The following is an 18,806-nucleotide window of genomic DNA, read 5'->3' on the forward strand; positions in this document are numbered from 1 at the left end:
GTGGCTCCCTCTGTCCAGTGTCTCACTATTCTCCCTGTTGGTGGCTCCCTCTGTCCAGTGTCTCACTATTCTCCCTGTTGGTGGCTCCCTCCCTCTGTCCAGTGTCTCACTATTCTCCCTATTGGTGGCTCCCTCTGTCCAGTGTCTCACTATTCTCCCTGTTGGTGGCTCCCTCTGTCCAGTGTCTCACTATTCTCCCTGTTGGTGGCTCCATCTGTCCAGTGTCTCACTATTCTCCCTGTTGGTTGCTCCCTCCCTCTGTCCAGTGTCTCACTATTCTCCCTGTTGGTGGCTCCCTCCCTCTGTCCAGTGTCTCACTATTCTCCCTGTTGGTGGCTCCCTCCCTCTGTCCAGTGTCTCACTATTCTCCCTGTTGGTGGCTCCCTCCCTCTGTCCAGTGTCTCACTATTCTCCCTGTTGGTGGCTCCCTCCCTCTGTCCAGTGTCTCACTATTCTCCCTGTTGGTGGCTCCCTCCCTCTGTCCAGTGTCTCACTATTCTCCCTGTTGGTGGCTCCCTCTGTCCAGTGTCTCACTATTCTCCCTGTTGGTGGCTCCCTCCCTCTGTCCAGTGTCTCACTATTCTCCCTGTTGGTGGCTCCTCTGTCCAGTGTCTCACTATTCTCCCTGTTGGTGGCTCCCTCTCCTCCCTCTGTCCAGTGTCTCACTATTCTCCCTGTTGGTGGCTCCATCTGTCCAGTGTCTCACTATTCTCCCTGTTGGTGGCTCCCTCCCTCTGTCCAGTGTCTCACTATTCTCCCTGTTGGTGGCTCCCTCTGTCCAGTGTCTCACTATTCTCCCTGTTGGTGGCTCCCCCTCTGTCCAGTGTCTCACTATTCTCCCTGTTGGTGACTCCTCTGTCCAGTGTCTCACTATTCTCCCTGTTGGTGGCTCCCTCTGTCCAGTGTCTCACTATTCTCCCTGTTGGTGGCTCCCTCTGTCCAGTGTCTCACTATTCTCCCTGTTGGTGGCTCCCTCTCTGTCCAGTGTCTCACTATTCTCCTGTTGGTGGCTCCCTCCCTCTGTCCAGTGTCTCACTATTCTCCCTGTTGGTGGCTCCCTCTGTCCAGTGTCTCACTATTCTCCCTGTTGGTGGCTCCCTCCCTCTGTCCAGTGTCTCACTATTCTCCCTGTTGGTGGCTCCCTCCCTCTGTCCAGTGTCTCACTATTCTCCCTGTTGGTGGCTCCCTCTGTCCAGTGTCTCACTATTCTCCCTGTTGGTGGCTCCCTCTGTCCAGTGTCTCACTATTCTCCCTGTTGGTGACTCCCTCTGTCCAGTGTCTCACTATTCTCCCTGTTGGTGGCTCCCTCTGTCCAGTGTCTCACTATTCTCCCTGTTGGTGGCTCCATCTGTCCAGTGTCTCACTATTCTCCCTGTTGGTGGCTCCCTCCCTCTGTCCAGTGTCTCACTATTCTCCCTGTTGGTGGCTCCCTCCTCTGTCCAGTGTCTCACTATTCTCCCTGTTGGTGGCTCCCTCTGTCCAGTGTCTCACTATTCTCCCTGTTGGTGGCTCCTCCCTCTGTCCAGTGTCTCACTATTCTCCCTGTTGGTGGCTCCCTCTGTCTAGTGTCTCACTATTCTCCCTGTTGGTGGCTCCCTCCCTCTGTCCAGTGTCTCACTATTCTCCCTGTTGGTGGCTCCCTCTGTCCAGTGTCTCACTATTCTCCCTGTTGGTGGCTCCCTCTGTCCAGTGTCTCACTATTCTCCCTGTTGGTGACTCCCTCTGTCCAGTGTCTCACTATTCTCCCTGTTGGTGGCTCCCTCCCTCTGTCCAGTGTCTCACTATTCTCCCTCTTGGTGGCTCCATCTGTCCAGTGTCTCACTATTCTCCCTGTCGGTTGCTCCCTCCCTCTGTCCAGTGTCTCACTATTCTCCCTGTTGGTGGCTCCCTCTGTCCAGTGTCTCACTATTCTCCCTGTTGGTGGCTCCCTCTGTCCAGTGTCTCACTATTCTCCCTGTTGGTTGCTCCCTCCCTCTGTCCAGTGTCTCACTATTCTCCCTGTTGGTGGCTCCCTCTGTCCAGTGTCTCACTATTCTCCCTGTTGGTGGCTCCCTCTGTCCAGTGTCTCACTATTCTCCCTGTTGGTGGCTCCCTCCCTCTGTCCAGTGTCTCACTATTCTCCCTGTTGGTGGCTCCCTCTGTCCAGTGTCTCACTATTCTCCCTGTTGGTGGCTCCCTCTGTCCAGTGTCTCACTATTCTCCATGTTGGTGGCTCCCTCTGTCCAGTGTCTCACTATTCTCCCTGTTGGTGGCTCCCTCTGTCCAGTGTCTCACTATTCTCCCTGTTGGTGGCTCCCTCCCTCTGTCCAGTGTCTCACTATTCTCCCTGTTGGTGGCTCCTCTCCTCTGTCCAGTGTCTCACTATTTCCCTGTTGGTGGCTCCCTCCCTCTGTCCAGTGTCTCACTATTCTCCCTGTTGGTGGCTCCCTCTGTCCAGTGTCTCACTATTCTCCCTGTTGGTGGCTCCCTCTGTCCAGTGTCTCACTATTCTCCCTGTTGGTGGCTCCCTCTGTCCAGTGTCTCACTATTCTCCCTGTTGGTGACTCCCTCTGTCCAGTGTCTCACTATTCTCCCTGTTGGTGGCTCCTTCGTTGGTGGCTCCCAGTATTGCTGGTAGTTGTACAAGTTGCTGTAGTAGGCTGCAGAGTTAAGGTAGGTAGGGTAGGGTTAAGGGTAGGTAGGGTAGGATTTAGGTAGGGTAAGGTTAAGGGTAGGTAGGGTAGGGTAGGATTTAGATAAGCTAGGGTTAAGGGTGGGCAGGGTAGGGTTAAGGGTAGGTAAGTTAGGATTTAGGTAGGGTAGGGTTAAGGGTAGGTAGGGTAGGATTTAGGTAGGGTAGGGTTGGGTTAAGGTAGGGTTAAGGGTAGGCAGGGTAGGGTTAAGGTAGGGTAGGGTTAAAGTAGGGTTGGGTTAAGGAAGGGTAGGGTTAAGATAGGTTAGGGTTAAGGTAGGGTAGGGTTAAGGTAGGGTAGGGTTAAGGTAGGGTAGGGTTAAGGTAGATTAGGGTTAAGGTAGGTTAGGGTTTACGTAGGGTAGGGTTTACGTAGGGTAGGGTTAAGGTAGGGTAAAGTAGGGTTAAGGTAGGGTAGGGTTAAGGTAGGGTTAAGGTAGGGTAGGGTTAAGGTAGGGTAAAGTAGGGTTAAGGTAGGGTAGGGTTAAGGTAGGGTTAAGGTAGGGTAGGGTTAAGGTAGGTTAGGGTTAAGGTAGGGTAGGGTTAAGGTAGGGTAAAGTAGGGTTAAGGTAGGGTAGGGTTAAGGTAGGGTTAAGGTAGGGTAGGGTTAAGGTAGGGTAGGGTTAAGGTAGGGTTAAGGTAGGGTAGGGTTAAGGTAGGGTTAAGGTAGGGTAGGGTTAAGGTAGGGTAGGGTTAAGGTAGGGTTAAGGTAGGGTAGGGTTAAGGTAGGGTAGGGTTAAGGTAGGGTAGGGTTAAGGTAGGGTTAAGGTAGGGTAGGATTAAGGTAGGTTAGGGTTAAGGTAGGGTATGGTTAAGGTAGGGTAGGGTTAAGGCTAGGGTTAAGGGTAGGAGAGGGTTAAGGGTAGGGTTAAGAATAGAGTAGGGTAAAGGTATGGTAGGTAGGGTAGGGTTAGGAGTAGGGTTAAGGTACAGTAAGGTTAAGGGTAGGGTTAAGGGTAGGAAAGGGTTAAGGGTAGGAGAGGGTTAAGGGTAGGAGAGGGTTAAGGTAGGGTAAGGTAGAGTATGGTTAAGGGTAGGGTTAGGGTTAAGGTAGGATAGGGTTAAGGTAAGGTAGGGTTAAGGGTAGGATAGGGTTAAGGGTAGGATAGGGTTAAGGGTAGGATAGGGTTAAGGGTAGGATAGGGTTAAGGTAAGGTAGGGTAGGGTTAAGGGTAGGATAGGGTTAAGGGTAGGATATGGTTAAGGTAGGTTAGGGTTAAGGTAGGATAGGGTTAAGGGTATGGTTAAGGTAGGGTAGGGTTAAGGTAGGGTAGGGTAGGGTTAAGGTAAGGTAGGGTAGGGTTGAGGTAGGGTAGGGTTAAGGTAGGATAGGGTTAAGGTAAGGTAGGGTTAAGGTAGGGTAGGAATAAGGGTATGGTTAAGGGTAGGGTTAAGGTAGAGTATGGTTAAGGGTAGGGTTAAGGGTAGGATAGGATAGGGTTAAGGTAAGGTAAGGTAAAGTGAAGGTAGAGTACGGTTAAGAGAAGGGTTAAGGTAGGGTAGGGTTAAGGGTAGAGTTAAGGGTAGAGTTAAGGTAGGGTAGGGTTAAGGGTAGGGTAGGGTTAAGAGAAGGGTTAAGGTAGGGTAGGGTTACAGAGCTCTACCTGGTATTGTTGGTAGTTGTACAGGTTACTGTAGTAGGCTGTAGGGTAGGGTTAAGGGTTAAGGGTAGAGTTAAGGGTAGAGTTAAGGGTAAGGTTAAGGGTAGAGTTAAGGTTAGGGTTAAGGGTAGGGTAGGGTTAAGGGTAGAGTTAAGGGTAGAGTTAAGGTAGGGTAGGGTTAAGGTTAGGGTTAAGGGTAGGGTAGGGTTAAGGGTAGAGTTAAGGGTAGAGTTAAGGTAGGGTTAAGGTTAGGGTTAAGGGTAGGGTAGGGTTAAGAGAAGGGTTAAGGTAGGGTAGGGTTACAGAGGTCTACCTGGTATTGTTGGTAGTTGTACAGGTTACTGTAGTAGGCTGTAGGGTAGCGTGACGGCTGGTAGAAGTTGTAGTAGGAGGTGTCCACCAGGAGGTCAGCTGTTCCGTCAGTAGACTGCCCCCTACTGAACGCTGTGGGGCTGGACGCCAGGCCAGAACGACTACCTACAAGGGACAGAGGAACAGGGTTAGAGGTCAGACAGGGCCAGGTATACTGTCCCTCAGACCAGACCGACTCCCTGCAGGGACAGAGGAACAGGGTTAGGGTTAGAGGTCAGACAGGGCCAGGTATACTGTCCCTCAGACCAGACCGACTCCCTGCAGGGACAGAGGAACAGGGTTAGGGTTAGAGGTCAGGCAGGGCCAGGTATACTGTCCCTCAGACCAGACCGACTCCCTGCAGGGACAGAGGAACAGGGTTAGAGGTCAGACAGGGCCAGGTATACTGTCCCTCAGACCAGACCGACTCCCTGCAGGGACAGAGGATCAGGGTTAGGGTTAGAGGTCAGACAGGGCCAGGTATACTGTCCCTCAGACCAGACCGACTCCCTGCAGGGACAGAGGAACAGGGTTAGGGTTAGAGGTCAGACAGGGCCAGGTATACTGTCCCTCAGACCAGACCGACTCCCTGCAAGGACAGACAGGAGAGAGATTAAAAAGACATTCACTCTGCTCCCACTGCTCTCCATCTGTACACATGCTGAAATTATGGACTTAAAAATCCTCCCGCCAGTGTCCTGCCACCCCTAGTACACTGATACCAACTCGGCCAGTTCCAAGAGAGTTCACAAGGTTGGAAACTAATTGCAAAAATCACTGAAGTTGGAGACATATATTTCCCTCACTAACTTTAAGCATCAGCTGTCAGAGCAGCTTACCAGTTGGTGCAGCTGTACATAGCCCATCTGTAAATAGCCCATCTGTAAATAGCCCACTTCTGTAAATAGCCCATCTGTAAATAGCCCATCCAACCAACTACCTACCTCATCCCCATTTTTGTTTTTTTTGTTTTTCTGTTATTCTGCACACCAGTATTTCTAATTGCACATCCTCATCTGCACATCTACCATTCCAGTGGTTTAATTGATATATTGTAATTACTTCGCCACTATGGCCTATTTATTGCCATACCTCCCTAATTTTACCTCATTTGCACACACTGTATATAGACTTTTCTACTGTGTTATTGACTGTATGTTTGTTTATTCCATGTGTAACTCTGTGTTGTTGTTTTTGTCGCACTGCTATGCTTTATCTTGGCCAGGTCGCAGTTGTAAATGAGAACTTGTTCTCAACTGGCCTACCTGGTTAAATAAAGGTGTTCTCAACTAGCCTACCTGGTTAAATAAAGGTGTTCTCAACTGGCCTACCTGGTTAAATAAAGGTGTTGTCAACTGGCCTACCTGGTTAAATAAAGGTGTTCTCAACTGGCCTACCTGGTTAAATAAAGGTGTTCTCAACTAGCCTACCTGGTTAAATAAAGGTGTTCTCAACTGGCCTACCTGGTTAAATAAAGGTGTTCTCAACTACACTACCTGGTTAAATAAAGGTGTTCTCAACTGGCCTACCTGGTTAAATAAAGGTGTTCTCAACTGGCCTACCTGGTTAAATAAAGGTGTTCTCAACTGGCCTACCTGGTTAAATAAAGGTGTTGTCAACTGGCCTACCTGGTTAAATAAAGGTGTTCTCAACTAGCCTACCTGGTTTAATAAAGGTGTTCTCAACTGGCCTACCTGGTTAAATAAAGGTGTTCTCAACTGGCCAACCTGGTTAAATAAAGGTGTTGTCAACTAGCCTACCTGGTTAAATAAAGGTGTTCTCAACTGGCCTACCTGGTTAAATAAAGGTGTTGTCAACTGGCCTACCTGGTTAAATAAAGGTGTTGTCAACTGGCCTACCTGGTTAAATAAAGGTGTTCTCAACTGGCCTACCTGGTTAAATAAAGGTGTTCTCAACTAGCCTACCTGGTTAAATAAAGGTGTTGTCAACTGGCCTACCTGGTTAAATAAAGGTGTTCTCAACTGGCCTACCTGGTTAAATAAAGGTGTTCTCAACTAGCCTACCTGGTTAAATAAAGGTGTTCTCAACTGGCCTACCTGGTTAAATAAAGGTGTTCTCAACTAGCCTACCTGGTTAAATAAAGGTGTTCTCAACTGGCCTACCTGGTTAAATAAAGGCGTTCTCAACTAGCCTACCTGGTTAAATAAAGGTGTTCTCAACTGGCCTACCTGGTTAAATAAAGGTGTTCTCAACTAGCCTACCTGGTTAAATAAAGGTGTTCTCAACTGGCCTACCTGGTTAAATAAAGGTGTTCTCAACTAGCCTACCTGGTTAAATAAAGGTGTTCTCAACTGGCCTACCTGGTTAAATAAAGGTGTTCTCAACTAGCCTACCTGGTTAAATAAAGGTGTTGTCAACTAGCCTACCTGGTTAAATAAAGGTGTTGTCAACTGGCCTACCTGGTTAAATAAAGGTGTTCTCAACTAGCCTACCTGGTTAAATAAAGGTGTTCTCAACTAGCCTACCTGGTTAAATAAAGGTGTTCTCAACTGGCCTACCTGGTTAAATAAAGGTGTTCTCAACTGGCCTACCTGGTTAAATAAAGGTGTTCTCAACTGGCCTACCTGGTTAAATAAAGGTGTTCTCAACTGGCCTACCTGGTTAAATAAAGGTGTTCTCAACTAGCCTACCTGGTTAAATAAAGGTGTTCTCAACTGGCCTACCTGGTTAAATAAAGGTGTTCTCAACTAGCCTACCTGGTTAAATAAAGGTGTTCTCAACTGGCCTACCTGGTTAAATAAAGGTGTTCTCAACTAGCCTACCTGGTTAAATAAAGGTGTTCTCAACTGGCCTACCTGGTTAAATAAAGGTGTTCTCAACTAGCCTACCTGGTTAAATAAAGGTGTTGTCAACTAGCCTACCTGGTTAAATAAAGGTGTTGTCAACTGGCCTACCTGGTTAAATAAAGGTGTTCTCAACTAGCCTACCTGGTTAAATAAAGGTGTTCTCAACTAGCCTACCTGGTTAAATAAAGGTGTTCTCAACTGGCCTACCTGGTTAAATAAAGGTGTTCTCAACTGGCCTACCTGGTTAAATAAAGGTGTTCTCAACTGGCCTACCTGGTTAAATAAAGGTGTTCTCAACTGGCCTACCTGGTTAAATAAAGGTGTTCTCAACTAGCCACCTGGTTAAATAAAGGTGTTCTCAACTGGCCTACCTGGTTAAATAAAGGTGTTCTCAACTAGCCTACCTGGTTAAATAAAGGTGTTCTCAACTAGCCACCTGGTTAAATAAAGGTGTTCTCAACTAGCCTACCTGGTTAAATAAAGGTGTTCTCAACTAGCCACCTGGTTAAATAAAGGTGTTCTCAACTGGCCTACCTGGTTAAATAAAGGTGTTCTCAACTAGCCTACCTGGTTAAATAAAGGTGTTCTCAACTGGCCTACCTGGTTAAATAAAGGTGTTCTCAACTGGCCTACCTGGTTAAATAAAGGTGTTCTCAACTAGCCTACCTGGTTAAATAAAGGTGTTCTCAACTGGCCTACCTGGTTAAATAAAGGTGTTCTCAACTGGCCTACCTGGTTAAATAAAGGTGTTCTCAACTAACCTACCTGGTTAAATAAAGGTGTTCTCCACTAGCCAACCTGGTTAAATAAAGGTGTTCTCAACTGGCCACCTGGTTAAATAAAGGTGTTCTCAACTGGCCTACCTGGTTAAATAAAGGTGTTCTCAACTGGCCTACCTGGTTAAATAAAGGTGTTCTCAACTAGCCTATCTGGTTAAATAAAGGTGTTGTCAACTAGCCTACCTGGTTAAATAAAGGTGTTCTCCACTAGCCTACCTGGTTAAATAAAGGTGTTCTCAACTAGCCTACCTGGTTAAATAAAGGTGTTCTCAACTAGCCTATCTGGTTAAATAAAGGTGTTGTCAACTGGCCTACCTGGTTAAATAAAGGTGTTCTCCACTAGCCACCTGGTTAAATAAAGGTGTTCTCAACCAGCCTACCTGGTTAAATAAATGTGTTCTCAACTAGCCTACCTGGTTAAATAAAGGTGTTCTCAACTAGCCTACCTGGTTAAATAAAGGTGTTCTCAACTAGCCTACCTGGTTAAATAAAGGTGTTCTCAACTGGCCTACCTGGTTAAATAAAGGTGTTCTCAACTGGCCTACCTGGTTAAATAAAGGTGTTCTCAACTGGCCTACCTGGTTAAATAAAGGTGTTCTCAACTGGCCTACCTGGTTAAATAAAGGTGTTCTCAACTGGCCTACCTGGTTAAATAAAGGTGTTCTCAACTAGCCACCTGGTTAAATAAAGGTGTTCTCAACTGGCCTACCTGGTTAAATAAAGGTGTTCTCAACTAGCCTACCTGGTTAAATAAAGGTGTTCTCAACTAGCCTACCTGGTTAAATAAAGGTGTTGTCAACTGGCCTACCTGGTTAAATAAAGGTGTTCTCAACTAGCCTACCTGGTTAAATAAAGGTGTTCTCAACTAGCCACCTGGTTAAATAAAGGTGTTCTCAACTGGCCTACCTGGTTAAATAAAGGTGTTCTCAACTAGCCTACCTGGTTAAATAAAGGTGTTCTCAACTAGCCTACCTGGTTAAATAAAGGTGTTCTCAACTAGCCTACCTGGTTAAATAAAGGTGTTGTCAACTGGCCTACCTGGTTAAATAAAGGTGTTCTCAACTAGCCTACCTGGTTAAATAAAGGTGTTCTCAACTAGCCACCTGGTTAAATAAAGGTGTTCTCAACTGGCCTACCTGGTTAAATAAAGGTGTTCTCAACTAGCCTACCTGGTTAAATAAAGGTGTTCTCAACTGGCCTACCTGGTTAAATAAAGGTGTTCTCAACTAACCTACCTGGTTAAATAAAGGTGTTCTCCACTAGCCAACCTGGTTAAATAAAGGTGTTCTCAACTGGCCACCTGGTTAAATAAAGGTGTTCTCAACTGGCCTACCTGGTTAAATAAAGGTGTTCTCAACTGGCCTACCTGGTTAAATAAAGGTGTTCTCAACTAGCCTATCTGGTTAAATAAAGGTGTTGTCAACTAGCCTACCTGGTTAAATAAAGGTGTTCTCCACTAGCCTACCTGGTTAAATAAAGGTGTTCTCAACTAGCCTATCTGGTTAAATAAAGGTGTTGTCAACTGGCCTACCTGGTTAAATAAAGGTGTTCTCCACTAGCCACCTGGTTAAATAAAGGTGTTCTCAACCAGCCTACCTGGTTAAATAAAGGTGTTCTCCACTGGCCTACCTGGTTAAATAAAGGTGTTCTCAACTGGCCTACCTGGTTAAATAAAGGTGTTCTCCACTGGCCTACCTGGTTAAATAAAGGTGTTCTCAACTGGCCTACCTGGTTAAATAAAGGTGTTCTCCACTGGCCTACCTGGTTAAATAAAGGTGTTCTCCACTGGCCTACCTGGTTAAATAAAGGTTCAATTAAACAAAAATAAATAAACGTCTTTCTGTTTTCAGTCAAGACATTTTTAGTTTTCAGTCCCACACAATAGCACCATCTACTGGTGGCTGTCCTGAACTGATTCTTCCTGTCACTCTCCATCCTTCTCTTCATTGGTAAAACCATACATACAAAAAAATGTGGCATGCCAGCAAAGCAACAAAACCACACTAAACAATACATTAGTTGCACTATAACTGTGCTCACAAACTGTGCTCACAAACTGTGAGGGCCAACATAAAGTTGTCCCAACACCTTACCACTGCTACAGTTCATTCAGCCTCTAGCTGATATGGCTGACTTGCTTTTTAAACAAATGTGGTTCCTGCTGACAATTGAGATGTACAAACTATGACATAGGGGGACGACAAGCGGATAAGAGGCAATCCGTAATTTCGATTAAGACATTAAAAGAGAGACGATAGTCAATAGTCAATATAACTATTTCTTCGGCACTTTTGAAATGTACAGCGTCAGAATTCAGAACATGGGCCGTTCTTACTTACAGTGTTCTCCCTGTACACCAAGTCAGAACCGTAGGATAAATAAAGAGGGCATATAAGCAGACAATGAAAGCTCTTACAATATTCGATGACTACATTTCTCTGAACATTGAACGCCATTTGGGTCTTTGCGTGTCAAACAAGATACATGCATTACATTATTTGACACATTAAATAAGCCAAGCGCCACCACTACTAGCAGTAGCACTGTCAAAGCCAAGCGCCACCACTACTAGCAGTAGCACTGTCAAAGCCAAGCGCCACCACTACTATCAGCACTGTCAAAGCCAAGCGCCACCACTACTAGCAGTAGCACTGTCAAAGCCAAGCGCCACCCTACTAGCAGTAGCACTGTCAAAGCCAAGCGCCACCACTACTATCAGTAGCACTGTCAAAGCCAAGCGCCACCACTACTATCAGTAGCACTGTCAAAGCCAAGCGCCACCACTACTATCAGTAGCACTGTCAAAGCCAGCGCCACCACTACTATCAGCACTGTCAAAGCCAAGCGCCACCACTACTATCAGTAGCACTGTCAAAGCCAAGCGCCACCACTACTAGCAGTAGCACTGTCAAAGCCAAGCGCCACCACTACTAGCAGTAGCACTGTCAAAGCCAAGCAACACCACTACTATCAGTAGCACTGTCAAAGCCAAGCAACACCACTACTATCAGTAGCACTGTCAAAGCCAAGCGCCACCACTACTAGCAGTAGCACTGTCAAAGCCAAGCGCCACCACTACTAGCAGTAGCACTGTCAAAGCCAAGCAACACCACTACTATCAGCACTGTCAAAGCCAAGCAACACCACTACTATCAGCACTGTCAAAGCCAAGCAACACCACTACTATCAGCACTGTCAAAGCCAAGCAACACCACTACTATCAGTAGCACTGTCAAAGCCAAGCAACACCACTACTATCAGTAGCACTGTCAAAGCCAAGCAACACCACTACTATCAGTAGCATTGTCAAAGCCAAGCAACACCACTACTATCAGTAGCACTGTCAAAGCCAAGCAACACCACTACTAGCAGTAGCACTGTCAAAGCCAAGCAACACCACTACTATCAGTAGCACTGTCAAAGCCAAGCGCCACCACTACTATCAGTAGCACTGTCAAAGCCAAGCAACACCACTACTATCAGCACTGTCAAAGCCAAGCAACACCACTACTATCAGTAGCACTGTCAAAGCCAAGCAACACCACTACTATCAGTAGCACTGACAAAGCCAAGCGCCACCACTACTATCAGTAGCACTGACAAAGCCAAGCGCCACCACTACTATCAGCACTGTCAAAGCCAAGCAACACCACTACTATCTGCACTGTCAAAGCCAAGCAACACCACTACTATCAGCACTGTCAAAGCCAAGCAACACCACTACTATCAGTAGCACTGTCAAAGCCAAGCAACACCACTACTATCAGTAGCACTGTCAAAGCCAAGCGCCACCACTACTATCTGCACTGTCAAAGCCAAGCAACACCACTACTATCAGTAGCACTGTCAAAGCCAAGCGCCACCACTACTATCAGCACTGTCAAAGCCAAGCAACACCACTACTATCAGTAGCACTGTCAAAGCCAAGCGCCACCACTACTATCAGTAGCACTGTCAAAGCCAAGCGCCGTCACTACTATCAGCAGCACTGTCAAAGCCAAGCGCCACCACTACTATCTGCACTGTCAAAGCCAAGCAACACCACTACTATCAGTAGCACTGTCAAAGCCAAGCAACACCACTACTATCAGCACTACTAGCAGCACTGTCAAAGCCAAGCGCCACCACTACTATCAGCACTGTCAAAGCCAAGCAACACCACTACTATCAGTAGCACTGTCAAAGCCAAGCGCCACCACTACTATCAGTAGCACTGTCAAAGCCAAGCGCCACCACTACTATCAGTAGCACTGTCAAAGCCAAGCGCCACCACTACTATCAGTAGCACTGTCAAAGCCAAGCAACACCACTACTATCAGCACTGTCAAAGCCAAGCAACACCACTACTATCAGCACTGTCAAAGCCAAGCAACACCACTACTAGCAGTAGCACTGTCAAAGCCAAGCGCCACCACTACTATCACCGTTTGTGGCCGTTGTGTGCTTGTTTGCAACTTTTTATGTACAGCTTTGACAGTGCTACTGATAGTAGTGGTGGCGCTGGCACTGTCAAAGCTAAGCAACACCACTTTGACAGTGCTGATAGTAGTAGCACTGTCAAAGCCAAGCAACACCACTACTATCAGCACTGTCAAAGCCAAGCGCCACCACTACTATCAGTAGCACTGTCAAAGCCAAGCGCCACCACTACTATCAGTAGCACTGTCAAAGCCAAGCGCCACCACTACTATCAGCACTGTCAAAGCCAAGCGCCACCACTACTATCAGTAGCACTGTCAAAGCCAAGCGCCACCACTACTATCAGCACTGTCAAAGCCAAGCGCCACCACTACTATCAGTAGCACTGTCAAAGCTGTACATAAAAAGTTGCAAACAAGCACACAACGGCCACAAACGGTGAAAACAGACCAAATTATTAGGGCGAGGAACATGGGCTACTAACAGCTTACGACACAACATACACTTAGTATTACTTTCTCAGCTACAGTATAGATATCTCCCTGACATATTACATCATTATTTTCAGCGGGTCCATAAGACATGTTGTAATGTGCTTGAACAGGAAAGTGGCACAGCGGGTCCATAAGACATGTTGTAATGTGCTTGAACAGGAAAGTGGCACAGCGGGTCCATAAGACATGTTGTAATGTGCTTGAACAGGAAAGTGGCGCAGCGGGTCCATAAGACATGTTGTAATGTGCTTGAACAGGAAAGTGGCACAGCGGGTCCATAAGACATGTTGTAATGTGCTTGAACAGGAAAGTGGCGCAGCGGGTCCATAAGACATGTTGTAATGTGCTTGAACAGGAAAGTGGCACAGCGGGTCCATAAGACATGTTGTAATGTGCTTGAACAGGAAAGTGGCACAGCGGGTCCATAAGACATGTTGTGATGTGCTTGAACAGGAAAGTGGCACAGCGGGTCCATAAGACATGTTGTAATGTGCTTGAACAGGAAAGTGGCACAGCGGGTCCATAAGACATGTTGTAATGTGCTTGAACAGGAAAGTGGCGCAGCGGTCCATCGTGAGGACATTTTGTCATCAAAGAGAAAGATTTGAACGACCCGTTCAAACGTATTTTCCCAGTCGAAGCTCGTTTCCCCGAGTCGTCTTGAACTCTGATTCCTTCCCAGACCACACATTGTTGTTCCAACTTGTTGTGTTTAATGTTGAAAAGGATTTGATTGTCGACTTGATTCATGGCGACGACTGCTCGCTTGATCACGATCACGGCTAGCTAAGATTTTGAAAGTATGATGTTGACATGATCAGTCCAATCAAAGCTACGCGTGATTTGATGTCATTCTATCTGTGGCCAATGACCTTGAGCCTTCTTGGATGGGCATTTCTAATATAACTCTATGGCAGAACCCAAGGGTCAAAATATTTGAGCTCTAACCTTAGAATTGGGGATGACGTGCTGTCCCATGAGTGACAGAAAACTGAGCCAATCAGGCTCAACACTGTATTTTCTGCTGGCTCGCCCCACCACCACAGAAAGCACTGGGCTGAAACACCTGCACTTTGGAGTGACGCAGTGTCCCCATGTCCCCAACCAGAGAACATGACCAACCCCACCACCACAGAAAGCACTGAGCTGGGCTGAAACACCTGCACGTTGGAGTGACGCAGTGTCCCCATGAGTGACAGGACACTGAGCCAATCACGGAGCAACCAGAGAACATGACCAACCCCACCACCACAGAAAGCACTGAGCTGGGCTGAAACACCTGCATTTTGGAGCTGCTTTACTCTAGAAAACAAAAAAGAGACCATGTTTGTATGCAGCTTTTTTAACTCAATTACATTAGATTTGTTTTTTTACATTGTTTGCAAACTGATATGTGACACATATTAATGCCAAAATAACAAGCGCAACAGGCAAGCCCCCCCCCCCGAAACAGGCAAGCCCCCCCGAAACAGGCAAGCCCCCGAAACAGGCAAGCCTACCTCAAGGAGTTGCATTAAGGCATATTTACCATATCAACAACTAACCTACCTCAAGGAGTTGCATTAAGGCATATTTACCATATCAACAACTAACTACCTCAAGGAGTTGCATTAAGGCATATTTACCATATCAACAACTAACTACCTCAAGGAGTTGCATTAAGGCATATTTACCATCAACAACTAATCTCATCATGTGTTGGGATATCTGGAGTCAACAAAGACACATTTGTCTCAAGCTTCTGCCAGATTCAGCTCTGTGGTATATCTCACTATCAGTAGATTAGGAGACAGAAGTGTTGTGTGTGTCCCAGGTCTGACCGTTGTCCTCATGGCTGAATCACTGAGTGCTCAACTCCTCTCCTCTCTGTCACCGGCCCAGGGGCCACAAACACACACAGTGGCAGCAGCCTTGACCGGGTTGGTATTCCAGTCCAGAGCTGATATCAGGCTTGAAGGAACAAGCTGTTTCTGCCTCCTTACTTCCTCTACCACAGAGTGATCAAAAGATGGACTTGAGGCTGGCACCAGGACTGTACTATAGTACCGGGACATCAGGACTAGGACTACACTATAGTACCAGGACTGTACTATAGCACCAGGACTGTACTATAGCACCAGGACTGTACTATAGTACCAGGACATCAGGACTATACTGATAGTACCAGGACACTATAGTACCAGGACATCAGGACTAGGACTACACTATAGTACTAGGACATCAGGACTATACTGATAGTACCAGGACACTATAGTACCAGGACATCAGGACTAGGACTACACTATAGTACTAGGACATCAGGACTAGGACTACACTATAGTACTAGGACATCAGGACTAGGACTACACTATAGTACTAGGACATCAGGACTAGGACTACACTATAGTACTAGGACATCAGGACTAGGACTACACTATAGTACCAGGACATCAGGACTAGGACTACACTATAGTACCAGGACATCAGGACTAGGACTACACTATAGTACCAGGACATCAGGACTAGGACTACACTATAGTACTAGGACATCAGGACTAGGACTACACTATAGTACCAGGACATCAGGACTAGGACTACACTATAGTACCAGGACATCAGGACTAGGACTACACTATAGTACCAGGACATCAGGACTAGGACTACACTATAGTACCAGGACATCAGGACTAGGACTACACTATAGTACCAGGACATCAGGACTAGGACTACACTATAGTACTAGGACATCAGGACTAGGACTACACTATAGTACTAGGACATCAGGACTAGGACTACACTATAGTACCAGGACTAGGACTACACTATAGTACCAGGACATCAGGACTAGGACTACACTATAGTACCAGGACATCAGGACTAGGACTACACAGAAAGTCCTCCACATGAGATGCTGTCCACTGTCCTCCCAATGTCTGCAGAGCCCGTTGTGTCCACTGTCCTCCCAATGTCTACAGAGCCAGTTGTGTCCACTGTCCTCCCAATGTCTGCAGAGCCCGTTGTGTCCACTGTCCTCCCAATGTCTACAGAGCCCGTTGTGTCCACTGTCCTCCCAATGTCTGCAGAGCCAGTTGTGTCCACTGTCCTCCCAATGTCTGCAGAGCCCGTTGTGTCCACTGTCCTCCCAATGTCTGCAGAGCCAGTTGTGTCCACTGTCCTCCCAATGTCTGCAGAGCCCGTTGTGTCCACTGTCCTCCCAATGTCTGCAGAGCCCGTTGTGTCCACTGTCCTCCCAATGTCTGCAGAGCCAGTTGTGTCCACTGTCCTCCCAATGTCTGCAGAGCCCGTTGTGTCCACTGTCCTCCCAATGTCTGCAGAGCCAGTTGTGTCCACTGTCCTCCCAATGTCTGCAGAGCCCGTTGTGTCCACTGTCCTCCCAATGTCTGCAGAGCCAGTTGTGTCCACTGTCCTCCCAATGTCTGCAGAGCCAGTTGTGTCCACTGTCCTCCCAATGTCTGCAGAGCCCGTTGTGTCCACTGTCCTCCCAATGTCTGCAGAGCCAGTTGTGTCCACTGTCCTCCCAATGTCTGCAGAGCCAGTTGTGTCCACTGTCCTCCCAATGTCTGCAGAGCCAGTTGTGTCCACTGTCCTCCCAATGTCTGCAGAGCCCGTTGTGTCCACTGTCCTCCCAATGTCTGCAGAGCCAGTTGTGTCCACTGTCCTCCCAATGTCTGCAGAGCCCGTTGTGTCCACTGTCCTCCCAATGTCTGCAGAGCCAGTTGTGTACACTGTCCTCCCAATGTCTGCAGAGCCCGTTGTGTCCACTGTCCTCCCAATGTCTGCAGAGCCAGTTGTGTCCACTGTCCTCCCAATGTCTGCAGAGCCAGTTGTGTACACTGTCCTCCCAATGTCTGCAGAGCCAGTTGTGTCCACTGTCCTCCCAATGTCTGCAGAGCCAGTTGTGTCCACTGTCCTCCCAATGTCTGCAGAGCCTGTTGTGTCCACTGTCCTCCCAATGTCTGCAGAGCCAGTTGTGTCCACTGTCCTCCCAATGTCTGCAGAGCCAGTTGTGTACACTGTCCTCCCAATGTCTGCAGAGCCAGTTGTGTCCACTGTCCTCCCAATGTCTGCAGAGCCAGTTGTGTCCACTGTCCTCCCAATGTCTGCAGAGCCAGTTGTGTCCACATCAAAATGACATTGCATTGACAGGCGGTCCCGAGATCAAAGGCTTTTGAGATCAAATCGCAGAGCTGCATGTAGCCACGTGCGCACATTTGTTGATATTCCTTGCTAGTTAGTCAGTTATTTGCCCAGTTATAGCACATTTTTGGTCGGCAAACAGGGTTCGTAGGGATATGAAAATCCTGTAAAAGTCATAGCGTGTGCATCACCTGCATGTGTGATTTGGGCCTGTGGCCCGCCCCCCTTTTGTAGGTCCACAATGATTTTGTAGAATTGGAGCAAACATGCTTTGAAACTGCAACATTTGTCTCTATGCACCATGCCAGAAAATCTGTCAGCCATCGGGGGGTCCCCAAAAGGCTAGGGTCGGGACTGACTGCGTGTGTGGGTTATGAATGTGGGTACCCGCCAGCCACTGCTGCCCCTCATAATGTGTTCAGATTCTTTGTGCCCCCCACCACCCCTATCAAAATGGCCCATCCCTGGCCTATAAAATAATGATAGACAACAGACTAACTAGATAGCCAATTCAAAACATAACATGTAGCCTGGCTAACTATCTCACTAGTTAACTAATTAGCTAATAGGATCTATTAATGTCATTGTCATGTCTGATATCCTAAAATAAATAGTGTGAATAACCGCCAATGAATGGTTGTGTTAATAAACCAGAGCAAAACACCTGTTGGAAAACACCTCTAAAGCAATGAATGGTTGTGTTAATAAACCAGAGCAAAACTCCTGTTGGAAAACACCTCTAAAGCAATGAATGGTTGTGTTAATAAACCAGAGCAAAACTCCACTTGGAAAACGCCTCTAAAGCAATGAAATAACTGCAAAACACCACTTGGAAAACACCTCTAAAGCAATGAAATAACTGCAAAACTCCACTTGGAAAACACCTCTAAAGCAATGAATGGTTGTGTTAATAAACCAGAGCAAAACTCCTGTTGGAAAACACCTCTAAAGCAATGAATGGTTGTGTTAATAAACCAGAGCAAAACTCCACTTGGAAAACACCTCTAAAGCAATGAATGGTTGTGTTAATAAACCAGAGCAAAACTCCACTTGGAAAACACCTCTAAAGCAATGAAATAACTGCAAAACTCCACTTGGAAAACACCTCTAAAGCAATGAAATAACTGCAAAACTCCACTTGGAAAACACCTCTAAAGCAATGAAATAACTGCAAAACACCTCTAAAGCAATGAAATAACTGCAAAACACCTCTAAAGCAAAGAAATAACTGCAAAAACACTCCTGTTGGAAAACGCCTCTAAAGCAATGAAATAACTGCAAAAACACTCCTGTTGGAAAACACCTCTAAAGCAATGAAATAACTGCAAAACTCCTCTAAAGCAATGAAATAACTGCAAAACTCCTGTTGGAAAACACCTCTAAAGCAATGAAATAACTGCAAAACTCCTCTAAAGCAATGAAATAACTGCAAAACTCCTCTAAAGCAATGAAATAACTGCAAAACTCCTGTTGGAAAACGCCTCTAAAGCAATGAAATAACTGCAAAAACACTCCTGTTGGAAAACGCCTCTAAAGCAATGAAATAA

The 18,806-nt window shown here is 46.8% G+C and overlaps 1 protein-coding gene across 1 annotated transcript in view; it reads right to left on the reverse strand.

Moving 5' to 3' along the window:
- Positions 1 to 18,806, reverse strand: part of LOC115110965 (doublesex- and mab-3-related transcription factor 1-like) — a 43,747-nt gene that overhangs the window by 14,634 nt on the left and 10,307 nt on the right. Inside the window, exon 3 of the mRNA XM_065012025.1 lies at positions 4,586 to 4,749. Within this exon, the coding sequence (XP_064868097.1) occupies positions 4,586 to 4,749 (164 nt within the window). The remainder of the gene's footprint in view (positions 1 to 4,585; positions 4,750 to 18,806) is intronic.

The sequence above is a fragment of the Oncorhynchus nerka genome, linkage group LG27, assembly GCF_034236695.1.
Source record: "Oncorhynchus nerka isolate Pitt River linkage group LG27, Oner_Uvic_2.0, whole genome shotgun sequence".
Taxonomy (NCBI): Eukaryota; Metazoa; Chordata; class Actinopteri; order Salmoniformes; family Salmonidae; genus Oncorhynchus; species Oncorhynchus nerka.